The following is a 13,910-nucleotide window of genomic DNA, read 5'->3' as shown; positions in this document are numbered from 1 at the left end:
GGAGATATTGGGGTATGGCGGCCAGTTCCTATCCTCCTCCATTGCATACATCGCTAACTAGTAACAATATATTACACTAATCAAACTACAGATGTACTGTATGCAAACAATTATTCTCCCTCTAACACATATCGTCAAGTGAGATGTACTGCCTGATAATAGATGTACATTTTCTTCTTAATTTCATTTTGCTTTTTAAGTTAACAGTGTTTTCATGAAATTACATTCCATTAGAATTTGTAATTCAAGAAATATTTGTCAAAGATGTAAAGACAATGTGTTTTATATTTCATTTTGCTTTTCAGTAAAAAGAAAATTTCATTTATTGCTTACGAGGGCTACAGATATATTTGGGAGATGGTGTTGCCATCTTTCAGCATCCCAACCTTCCTGGCTTTGTTTCAGGATGCCTTGCCTTACATAGGCTGCCTTCGCTATGGCTTTAAGCTCTACATACCCTAAAGCCTCCCTGTCTTGGTCAGATGTTATCCATGGATACCATTTATGATTTTGCTGGAACAGGCAGAACAGCTTATCCCTATTGGTGATGTTGGTGGTGGTAGTGATGATGATGATGATGATGATGATGATGATGATGATGATGATGATGACGATGACGACGAATCAGAAGAAATGCACAAACAAAAATCCTACAAGGTATACCTAAGTTGTAAAGAAAGCTTCTATTGGCTTTTATTTAACATTTTTAATGTAAATCTTTTGTATCATACTAAGTTGCCACATCACATATAGACTAATTTAACATTTTTTTTATATCAAAGAACAGAAACCAGCATTTGTACAAAGAATAATCTACTTTAAATATTTTCAACTTCGTTATAATTTGTTTCTGTGTAGGCTAAATGTTCCATGTAACTCAATATACTTCCTACATATTTTCGTTTCGTATGGTAGTTTCCAAGTTCATTGATATTATTCAACAGGCTGCAATATGTAACATTAGAATAAACTAAAGAGAAAAATTTGCCAAGTTTTTCTTAATTCGAGAGCGAATGTAACATCCGTAACTTTCAATGGAACCCATCTTGTGGGACCAATGCGAACTATCACTAGATTTAGTTAATTGTCCCCCCCCCCCCCGTCATAATTTTAATTTAAAATCAGGAATAGACAAACGTTATTACCGCATATGCTTTTTAATTCTGGTGCTTGAAGATCTGTACTATGAATAATAAAATATATACAAGCATTCAGTACCATAGCCCATATATAAGATATGGGAACATGGTGTTTTGTACAAATCCTAACATCTTACAGTATAACATCAAATTTAACATAAAACAGCGAAGACCTACTTATTTAAAAGTTGTAGAATTCAACTATTAATAATAGCAACTAACAGCAAATAAAACAGTCTAACATATGGGTACTGTTACAAAATGAACATTTTAAAAATAACTCATATACAAATTTGTTAATTTTGCTATTTATGATTACAGGCGATGGCAGGAAATGTGAGCATTTACAGCTTATTACAAAGCTAAGTTAAGCATTCATACCCATCGCTGCTGGCATTCAAAGCTTATACTTCAAATATCCTAAACATTTTGAGGTTATGCGAAAATAAGAATCTGTAGATATTAGTCATAAGCTTACACATATCTATATGGTTTCCAACAATTTACTGCAAATTCAGCTATGTTTGTTGTTTAGTCAACTGTCTCAAGAGAGGTTTGAATGTCGCGACACCAATAAGGCATCACTCATAAGGCAAGTAAGCCAGGAGATAATGGAGGAGTGGCCAGTTCCTTTTCCCCTTCATTGCATACTTTGAAATCTTACGAGAAATACATTCTGATTTGTTTTGGTTTTCTTTTCTTAGGATGAACAATGGGATAAATTTATCTCAAATTATCCCACCTCCTTAGGGTTGTGTTAATTACATGGTTAAAGGCAGAAAATAGACTAAGGAGAATAGTAGTGGTAAACCTGAGAATGGCAGAAGAAAAGAATGTGCCTTCATAACATGAAAAAAAAAAAAAAACTAAACTAAAAGGAGAGATTAAGGTTTGGAAGAAAACAGGTAAACAGTAGACGAGAATGTGGATGACACTGCTAAAAATGACAAATGTTTCATTTTTACTAGATAGGGGTGTTGGTGATGGCTGCAGCAGCAGCACAGTAAAAGCCCAATATAAAGTGGCTTTTGGAGAACATCCTGGCATTTCATTCCTGTGTTATAGCTTTCCCACAGTATATCAGAAGTTGACTTGTGGAGTGACCACTGATGGGATGGGAGAATGGGGAGGAAAAGACTGCAAAACAATGCAATACCGGTACTATACCAGTAAGTAATGTTATGCCATCAAATGTATAATTCAAAGAATTTACCAGTTATACACCTTTACACCTATGAAACATAAAATGCATGGCAGAAAAGTGAAAACATTGTCTATAATTGCTCAAGCTACTGTAGGAATAAGATTAATTTGCTACAGTCGATAAGTGAGAATTTCAAATGAGATACATACAACTGTTCTACACTGTGTACACCATGGGTATGCTATGGGAAAAAGTTTTCACCATGGAAATGAAAAAATTTCACAAAACTGATATCTATTGATAAATAACTATTATTATTATTATTTAGGGGACATACTTCCCACTATGTTATATCAAAATCCGTAGAATATTTGTTCAACTACATTGGGTTTTTACTGTATCAGCATTGGCATTTTTGGTGGTTATGGATGTATTGGTACTAGTAATAGCAGTAGTAACATTGTAGTAATTTTTTAAAGAAAACATTGATAAAATTCAGATTTGCTCAGTTGAGTAGCCATGTGTAGTACCAAGTAGTTTGTCAGAATTTAGCTATTATTTGAGGCCTTCAGAGCAGAAGTGGTGTAAGTCAAAAATGGGTAATGCGGGTTAAAGTAAACATTCTATAAAATACAGCGCAAAGTAGCAATTAATATTCAATTTATTTAAACTATTAGTAGTCAGTGGATAGCAAGAAGGTCATATTAATTGCTACTTTGCGCTGTACTTTACAGAATTTTTACTTTAAGCCTCATCATCCAGTTTTGACTTACACCACTTTTGCTCTGAACGGCTCATTTGTTGTAATACTGTTATTTTTTTAATTAGCAAGTGTTTTGTAGTCTAGAAATAATTTCCAATTAGGAGAGGCCATTAGATATTTAATTTAGATGAACATACAGAACATTTTTATTACTATAGTAAGGTTTTTCAATTTTTTCTTGGTTATTTAATGATGCTGTATCAACTACTGGGTTATTTAACATCGATGGAATTGGTGATAGCGAGATGGTATGTGGTGAGATAAAACAGAGGATTTGCTATAATTACCTGACATCCGCCTTACAATTTAAGAAAACTTCGGAAAAAACCCAACCAGTTAATTGGCCCAAGCGGGAATCGAACTCATACCCAAGCACAACTCTGGATCAACAAGCAAATGTGCTACTGCCTTAGCTATGGCAGTGGTTGCTCAGATTAACTAACAACAAAACGTATCTTCACTTTTCAACATTTTGACCATGAATGTTTGGTTATACAGTAGTCACTATTTCAGAAAAAAGAAATTAAGTCAAACATATTATTTTCTTTCTAATTATATTCAGCCAACTGCATAGATATCAAGATCACGTTAGGGCAAACTTAAAATTCCTAGCAACTTTCTCGGTACTTCATAAGGTCGTCTGTATGTATGAAAATTTCTATAAAAGGTATGGTCTGTTCTAAGTTTTGCTCAGTAAAATGAAGGAGATAGTTTTGCCAGAATGGCGCTGATACTAATTACACACACAGTAGAGAAACACTCCATATATGGAAAATAATGCACAATTATGAAGCTAAAACTACAACTTCTATTCTTCAGCACAGATGTCACGTACGCAGAAAGAAACCCTCCCATCACATATATGCTTACTTTGAGATAAAAAAAAACACATAACATGCATTTCTCATGCAGCGCACACATTTTAAATTTGTACTCGTACAGTAATCACTATTTGCTAACCTCTAATTAATTCTGCAACACCTTTCAACGTATGATGCATAGGATTATTTAGATCTTCAGGTTCATAATGAAGTCAACACATGAATATAATTATGCATGTGTAGTAACAAAAATCGAAGAAAATAATACATTCTCATTACGAATTTTATTACTATTTTATTCACATAAAATAATATATGTTGCATATTTCCTGATAAATATACATCATAATACAGAAGAGTATAATGATATAGAAGCCGAAGTTCTTTAATTCTAGCATTGATGATCATCTTCCTTTTAAAGTTACAGAAAAATGTACCCAATACTGAAGGAGTTTCTACGAGAATAATGATGAACTGAGATTATGGGTAGGTAATGACAATTATCGTGCTCATACATTTTCTATAATAATATTAATTCAAAGACTGGCCATGAAGTAGCCGCTTTGGTACCGGTACTTCAGTTGGCACTGCAACTGCAGACCAGAGTTCAAATGTTGGCAATGTTGGAGTTGTACTTGTGGTGGACAAAGCCAAGTTTGTGAGGGTGATTCTTGAGTTCTCTAGTTTTTCCCTTGTCATAACACCAACACACTTCACACTTTCGTTACAATCTCATGCATAGGAGGGACCTAAACCCTCCAGGGTCTCAACCCTGATAGGGATACCATGACACACAGATTTGTGCGATATGGCAGACCACCACCAGAGATATGGTATATGGTCAAGTAGGGCTAATGTGATACAGAGTTAAAAATGTATCAAAGGCTCTGTTTGAACATGTTTAAAGCTGCGATTATGCTCTTTAAGGAACAATATTGAACAAAATTAGAAAAGAAAAATCATTATAAGCTTCATAAATGTATTGAAAGAAATAGCAATTTTGCTGCTAGAAAAAACTTTCATGTGGTATTCACTCACTTTTGTTATTGCTCTCGAAAGAATAAAGCTAGAATAATTTTTAAATTTTCCTTTTACCTTAAAGAAAAGCTGTGAATGCGCTGTAATTAGTATATGAATGAAAAGGGCTACTATGGTAAACTTTTTAGGGCTATTATGATATGCTAGAGGGGCTATTATGATATTATATTTATTATGAAATAAACTGACCAGATTAATCAATTTTCTAATTTAAAATAATGTGTTACCTCATGAGGGGTATTTCATCATTTCTCAGATCTTGAAGGATGTTTGAATTGACATGTTGGAACCTACAATACAGTATAAGTTAAAAAATTACACATGTAGACTTATTTCTACTTATTTACCTAAGAATTTTAGCTTAATAATCATTCTTCCTACTGATAAATTTTAACACAACTTTGGAAAATAAATTCTTCATTATTTAAAAGCTTATTTTAATTTATTTTAGCAATACAAATTGTATCATAATTTTCTCAATCTATTTCCTTACACACAAAAATCTACTTCGGCATACAGCAATTTTATAGCATTGGCAGTAAGGTGTTAAAGTTTAGTAAATTGTATAAATTTTAAAAGGAAAAAGAGGTCATTACAAAAGTTACTAGATCTTAGACAATTTTAATGATTTCAACCAAACTTTTACAGGTGATACATTAAGCATTTGTGTGTACCACAATAGCCTTACTTCATTGCTCTGTATAATATGGCCAGATTTATAGCACTGTATCATAATAGTCCTATAGGTGTATCATGATAGCCCACACAAAGGGCTATTATGATACACTGATTTTGTTTTAATTTATCCATTATTACAGATAAAAAATAAATTTAACTCCAAATCTTTCATATATGTCTTAAGTAGCATACGACTTAATTTTTTTCAAATTTGTATATGCTTTGATAAAAAAAATTACAGCAAAAGATTGATTTTTTATATCATAATAGCCCTACTTGACCCTACAGATTTGAAGGCCAGAGAAGAATGCGTAGTGTGGCGGGTGATGGAGCTGGCTTAGTCAGACAGCACAGTCAGCAAGCAACTCAATGCATTACAGATGCACAAAAGTCTATTTGAGCTGAAGTGCTAAGGGATATTCGATGTCCTGTGTGATGAGCACTTACATAGGCCTACTTCTGATTATGAAGTTCATCATTTGGATAAAAAGTAATTCTTTATAAAATCAAACACACAGTGACATGAATTTCTGTTGTCTACTTTGTCATACATTTTGTCATCAGTTGTTTAATAACGCTATCTACAATCTATACAAAACTAAAAAGGTATTGACAGTTCAGTGGCTTCAAGACGTCACCATGGTAACCGCTCAAACCAGCCAACCAGAGTCCATGGTGATAAATCAGTATTGCCGACTGTTTCACAGCGAGCACGTGGTAGCCAGCTGTTTTGTTCGGAAGAGTTGTCTTCGTTACTGTGTCACAGCAAGTACTGGTGTTATGTCATGGCTATTGTTTCGTAGTTGTTCAGGTGGCATGTGTATTTGTATTACTAACTACCAGTATGTTAAAAAAGATGCAAATTTTGCTTCAAGATGCAGAATCTTCTGTGGCAGTGTTTCTTCTCGGCACACTATCATATAGAAATATAAGAGGTGTCCAGCTACCAGGATTGAGGGGTGTCCAACACAGAGGATATATTAGACATATAAAAGCATACAACTCTGTCCGGTTCCAAGAAAATATGTCCAATATAAAGAGGTGTCTAACATACGGAGGTGTCCAAATACAGAGGTTTCACTGTATCATTCAGGTGCTCATTAACACTCCTAAAAATGACAACAGAGTTTTGCAATGTATCTATAGTACTTAAAATTATGATGTAGTTTATTGCCACAAAGTAATTTAAAATCAATTAATAAACAGTATTGATATATCAATAACTAATTTACTGAAAAAAGCCACTTTAATAAGGGGAATGTTTATTAATTTTATTTTGTAGCAAAAGTGCCACTTTGTCTATTAATCCGAAAAACTGCATTCTTCACGAAAATTTTCACTAACTTAACTCTGACAATGTTGCCCATTCTATCTTGGTTAATGATTAAACTGCCAAATGAAACATTAAAATGATATCCTTATCATAACGTGTCTGTAATATAATTTCAGTAAGTACCATACCATGGTTTTCATTCTACCTCACACAAATGTTCTATATAAGTCTCCTCGAAGATTGACTACTGACTTTTTTTTTATAAAATGTTAATATTTTATACCGAGAGAAATCACTATGGTTTATAGTCATTTATTCGTAACAAATTGTCGGTATAGAACAGTTCTATTTAGTTTGAACACTAAATTATTTAATGATAATTTACTTCATAATTTTCTTTTAATATTTTCTTGGAGATGTATTGAGATATGCTCACTCAACTATAAAAGTGACAATTTAGATCAAATTAAGTAATTTTCCTTTAATTCATATTTGCTGCCATTTTTTTAATGCAATTTGCTTCAGTGTTAAACATGACACACAAAAGACACTTCCTACAACAAATCCTTGTGAAATGGACAATATTGGTTGCATTATACACACTAAAATCAACTGCACTTAGAATGTTTTCATTTAGTTCTGAAAAGAACTTTGATGTTCGATTGTGCCAGAAAACAGACTGGCTTGAATACTTTGTACTTTGATGATCTGTGCATTCATGTATAAATGTGTTACAGATCATGAACGTGTGTATTGCCTTTTTATATTCACAAAATTCTCTCCAGTTTCAACTTTCCTCAATTAAAACTTTGTGTTCCCTGCTCCTGAAATACTTGAAATGGGACCACAAAGTAGAGGAACTGCAGTAACATAATTCACTGTGGCATTGTTCATCATCATTACCCTCATGACTCTCCTTCAGTACGCATTTACATGAGCCATTATGAATAATGTGTCGAGGGAAGTAAACCAATCTGCAGTTGGGACTTTGTCAATGTTTTAAGCATTTTCATTTTTATTTAGAATTTAATGAATACCTAAGTGTTGAGTCTCAGAGATGGGTCTTCTTCGTTAAGATAAGTTAGCATTTTAATTTCAAACATGAAAGTCCGTTAAGCATTTTATTTTATTACGGTACTCTAGTAAAGAATTTAATGTAATAGGCCTATACGAACTGATAAAATATTACAATTTAGCAGGCAACTCAAAAGATGGATGGATTAGTGAAAATTAGAACAGGCAATTTCAGTCTAACCCGGAAAGTCAGAAGAAGAAGAGGAATACGTATCTCTATTCAGTACCATTAAATATCTGAAAAAAGTACCCATAAATTGTTCATGAATTCAGTAATAAAAATAATCTAACATGTATAAAAGTGTTGTTTATTTATACTTTATTTTATGTACAATTTTCCTTGAAAACTACATAAACATAACCAAGGAAAAAATGAAACAGTAAATAAACATTAACGTTTTGCCAACATTGATTCATATTTTATAATAGTTCACGCCAAATGTTTTGAATAATGACCATGTCTATTCAATAAGGAATGGATATGCTAACTATTAGAAATAAATTAATTTGTCGCGACTGTAAAAAATTTAAATAAATCCTGAGTCACAGAAAACGCAACAAAATATATTTAAATGTTAACATTGCAAATAAAAGAAAGTGGTGGTCGTGGTGGTGGTGATGGTGGTGGTGGTGGTGGTGGTGGTGGTGGTGGTCTTCGTGGTGGTGTGGGTTGTGGCAGCAGCAGCAGCAACAGCAGTAGTAGTAGTACAGTCAGTTTCTCGGTGCTGTGGCTGATATAGTGAGACCATACCATCATGTATGGGGACAGAGGAGAAATGGTGAGTGAGAGAAAAATAGCTACTTCCACAGAGCACTCTATTTTCCTTTCACTCACCGCTTCTTCCCTCTCCTGATGCATGGTGACATGGCTCCTCTACACTGGCTACAGAAACTAGCAACTAACAGTAGTACCGTAATAGTGATGATGATGATGATGATGATGATGATGATGATGATGATGATGATGATGATGATGAAACAGAAAAACAAAAAATGGTGCAAAACCTATCACTATCTACAAACAATATTTTTTCTCTTTAAAAATAATAAGAAAAACCGTCTATAGACATTGCATTTAAGTTTCCCACAATAAATTAGCCCCACTATGTTGGAAATAATTAAATATATATTTTAAAAGTATGTGTTGTATTTCAGTAATAATTATAATATATAATATAAGTGACATGTTTGACGCCTAACAAGTGACATGTTTGATGCCTAACAAGTGACACTGATGTTTAGGTCAGCGACACAAAAATGGCTCGAGAAATTAGAGTGAACCAGCTTCTGTAGTTTGTTAACCCCCATGAATAATAAACTGTAAACTTCTCGAGCAGAAAGTCCTTAAAATGACAAAAAGAATTATTTTAATAAGCATATCCATTCCATCACTCAAGAACACTTTATCTATGAAGTTGGAAATATGAACACCTGGAATCTTCTTAATTTCTGTGAAGAGTTGGAATGAAGACCAATTCAAGCTACACCTTTGCACACATTTGTAAATATTTTTGTAATATAATTTATTACACGCATGATACTTATTGATTAAATGTCTAATACATAAAGACCACTGTTGAACATGTTGCAGCACGATAAGAAATATGGGAGAAAAACTACAGACTTGTTTATGTTACTAAAAACTGGGACAGTTCATGTGAATAGAATATACATAAAGTCGGAAAATTACCAATTAACTTGGTGTACATACACATTGTATACATATTAAAATGTGGAAAGTAGCCTACTTAAATTCTGTAGTGATAAATGCAAGATGATAATAATAATAATAATAATAATAATAATAATAATAATAATAATGATAATAATAATAATAATAATAATAATAATAATAATAATAATAATAATAATAATAATAACTCAAACTGGAATTAAGAAATTTATAAAGTGATAGCTTTTCTGAAATAAATGTATACGTAAATAAATTAATATTCAGTGTGATTCAAAAGTCCAGCGACATATACAAACTCCGTTATTAGTGTAGATAGCGAAAATTGGAAAGAAGGGAAGGTTGTTGGAAATATGTCGTTTTCAATCTAACGTGCTCGAATTTTCAATGTACAATACACTGTTAAGTCTGTATACTAGTACGACACATCTGCCAGTTCCAATGCTGCCAAATTAGTGGCTGTTCAGTTAGTTCTACTGGATTTTAGATATGTAGTGTACCGTTATTGGGTACGGAGCAACAGTAAAAAATATAAATGACACTCGGAAGGAAATTAAACACAGAATAAAAATGGGAAATGCCTGTTATTATTCGGTTGAGAAGCTTTTGTCATCCAACCTGCTGTCAAAAAATCTGAAAGTTAGAATTTATAAAACAGTTACGGTATATTATGGTTGTTCTATATGGTTGTGAAACTTGGACTCTCACTTTGAGAGAGGAACAGAGATTAAGGTTCTTAAGAAAATATTTAGGGCTAAGAGAGATGAAGTTACAGGAGAATGGAGAAAGTTACACAATGCAGAACTGCACGCATTGTATTCTTCACCTGACATAATTAGGAACATTAAATCCACACGTTTGAGATGGTTAAGCCATGTAGCACATATGGGCGAATCCAGAAATGTATACAGAGTGTTAGTTGGGAGGCCAGAGGGAAAAAGACCTTTGGGAAGGCTGAGACATAGATGGGAAGATAATGTAAAAAGGGATTTGAGGGAGGTGGGATATGATGATAGAGGCTGGATTCATCTTGCTCATGATAGGGACTGATGACGGGCTTATGGGAGGGCGGCAATGAACCTGCGGGTTCCTTAAAAGCCATAAGTAAGTAAAGTAAGTAAGTAAGGAAGGAAGTGTATCGGTTAAATTACGAAATGATGACGATAATTAACAGTGTTGTCAATACAAGTTCAGAGAAAACCTACAGGTAAAAATGAAATTTCCCTGAATTCTTATGCTATTAATGTAATGGTATGTTTCTTTGCACTGTGAGAAATTAACCGCTAAACTCTGCATGTCAACTATATTTCTAGAGGTGACGCAAGAAGAGCTTGCCATGGAAAGTTGCGCGAACTTTCGGAAACATTCGGGTGAACTCGACCTCGCTTCGATTCGATTGGCAGTTCTCAGTCATCTGCTGGCTTGATGTTTCGAGTGAGATTTATCACAGCGCATGTAACATGAGGTAAACCTTGTTGCTGAGTAACTAATAACATAACATTGTTGAAAATACAGAAGCACGAATTTTTTTACACAAATCCCTGAATGAAATGACAAAGATGTTATAAGAAATATGCAATCGTGTAATAATTGATATTTGACGTTGTAATAAAACACTAATACTATGTGATTTTATTAAAATGTTCGATAACTAGGATACTATGGTCGGTTTATTTTAATCTGTATATACTCCTTATGTTACAAGCGGAGCCTGTTTCGTTTTTCATAAATTTATAAACGTTATAATTCCCTAGTTCGACTATGTAACATTTTATTAGCACTTCCTAATTTAGAGCGAAACGGGGGCATTGTTAAGCACATAGAATGTTACACAGAACTCTGTTATTTAACAAACACACTTTGAACTACATAAAACTACTGATATCAGGGATAAAACGCAGAATATGTAATGCACACGCTGGCTTCTATCCGCTCTGCACAATACACTCCACGATACGAACAGTTCAAGACCGCGCTTTCGAATGCGCCCTGTAATCAGCATTAGGTGATTCATAGCAGCCCTGTAACGAGCATGGCGGCACGAGGACCGAATATCGTTCTCTGCGCATCAGTCAAATGGGCAAGCTTTCTTTGCACTTCCTCTACATTAAATAATACGTATCTAAAATCCAGTAGAACTTGTGGAAAAGCCATTAATTTGGCAGCATTATGACTGACGGGTGTGTCGTACTCGTGTACAGTCTCAACGGTGTATTCTACATTGAAAAGTCAATCACATTAGTTCGAAAACTACACATTTTTCAACAACTTTACCCTCGTTCCATTTTTCGGCATCTGCATTTATAAAGGAGTTTGTCTATGTCGCCGAACTTTTGAATCACCCTGTATATACAAGATGGTTATAATTAAACTATGGCTACTTAACCAGCTCTGGACAGAAAAGTACTGAGCGAGAGGTATGTGGAACTTAATTTGGGCATTGTGGAGGGGGGCATGCAGGAAAGAAATTATGAAAAGGCAGCTCCATTATCCATCATGTTCGCAAAATCAGATGTGGAAAACAGATCTCTTTCCATCCTTTCATGTGGCAATATTTGCAAAGAACACCCAGAGTATTGCTGTTATGTTGATATTACAACTTCACCAATGAAGCCTTACTCTTCTTGTCAAAGGCCAATTTGATTGACTAACACCAACTGTAGTGAGTACTAATAATAGTTGGTAGGTTACACTACCCCCTGCGTTCCGAGGTGGTAGTGGTGGTGGTGGTGGTGGTGGTGGTGGTGGTGGTGGTGGTGGTGGTGGTGGTGGTGGTGGTGATGGTGGTGGTGGTGGTGGTAGTGGTGGTGACCACGTAATGCGAAATAATACAGATACTGGACGAGAAACAATATTTTACCACAGTTCTTCTATAATGATTCATACAAATCCATTACGAAATTCTGTGGTGATTTTTGTCCTTACAGTTTAAATTTGTGAACTACTCAAATAGCAAGTGCTGTAGCAATAAACCACTGATATTAGATTGTACACTAACAAACTTTGGTGTGGGACTGCTTACAAATGCCTACAAAGGAATCATGTTGAAAGAAATTTTGACAGTAGTAACTGGAAGTTGTTCAACGTTTAATTTTGCTTTCTTTTAGCACGGTAAATTTCTGTTACATGTAAACGTAAGTTGTTATTATTATACGGATTTAGAACTATTCTCTTGAACATAAAATTCTTTACTTACATAGACCATCATAAAATGTTTATACTGTATATTATGTAAATGAGAATTAAATTTAGAATAACTTTAAACACAGTAAGTGAGTATAAAAACAACGGCTTAAATTTTGAGAAGTATTTCTTCCATACTAAAAACAAAAATAAAATTCTTCTATTAACATAAACCCTAATATTCCACGTTTCAGAGCTATTCTTAGTACAGTGAGAATTAGAAAGAATGTTTTCGAAATGAATTATATCACATATGTGAGCGTCCTAATCTACCATCTATCTGAAATTATAACCCAATAAAAATATTGGTTAAATATTCTGGAAAAGTTAAATTATATCATAGAGGGAAGTTGAGAAAAAAAAATTCACAAGGAACAATGTCATAAGAGGAAGAAAATTAAGTTCCAGTTACATCAAAACCAAAATATATACTGATTAAATTTATTACTAACAAATACTTGAAAGAATTATAGACAAGCCTCCTTTAGTATTCGTGATAACAAATTTAATCTTATCCTTGAATGATTTCGTAAGTTTATGTGAGATATTAGTCTGTAATTTCGGATTTTGTATTTATTTTATGCTATCTTTGGATACACATCATGACATTTAAATCCATCAAATGTATGGAGTTTATTGTATATGCACGCCTAACATCAATAACACAAAACTAGGAGATACTATGTCTCAATTCCCGTCAAACACCCAAGGTATAAATGAAACATCATAATTAAATTAATTTGCACATACAGTAAATATATTCATTACAGGAGCAACATTTAAGATATTATTAAAACACTTATACAATCAATCCTATGCAACATGTAATACGACTGGATGAACCAAGTGAGCGAGCGAGCGAGCGAGCCGAAGATTGAGCAAGCGAGCCAGCTGCAATTCAGCCAAAACATCTAACAAACAACTTGAACCATGTTGGGCACTGTCCAAATACCTTCCTCCTCCTCCACCTCTTCCTCAATAGTCGTACACTTGTGCGCTTCATCAACGTCCATGCTACTAGAATTATTCAGAGCTAATCTCTGCATCTTGTGGACCATTGCAATGGCGTGCATCAATTGCTGTGAAGAAACAAACAACAGTTTGATG

General features: G+C 33.9%; 1 protein-coding gene across 4 annotated transcripts in view; it reads right to left on the bottom strand.

Moving 5' to 3' along the window:
• Nucleotides 1-13,910, bottom strand: part of CaMKI (Calcium/calmodulin-dependent protein kinase I) — a 940,598-nt gene that overhangs the window by 27,632 nt on the left and 899,056 nt on the right. For 2 of the 4 annotated variants that reach the window (XM_069837369.1, XM_069837370.1), the window contains one exon: nt 13,756-13,882. The exons of the other annotated variants lie outside the window; for them this stretch is intronic. In XM_069837369.1, coding sequence (XP_069693470.1) covers nt 13,756-13,882 — 127 coding nt within the window. The remainder of the gene's footprint in view (nt 1-13,755; nt 13,883-13,910) is intronic. 4 annotated transcript variants of the gene reach the window in all.

This window comes from Periplaneta americana, chromosome 10, assembly GCF_040183065.1.
Source record: "Periplaneta americana isolate PAMFEO1 chromosome 10, P.americana_PAMFEO1_priV1, whole genome shotgun sequence".
NCBI lineage: Eukaryota > Metazoa > Arthropoda > Insecta > Blattodea > Blattidae > Periplaneta > Periplaneta americana.
The sequence above is the reverse complement of the archived record's forward strand: the minus strand, read 5'-3'. Positions and strand labels throughout refer to the sequence as shown.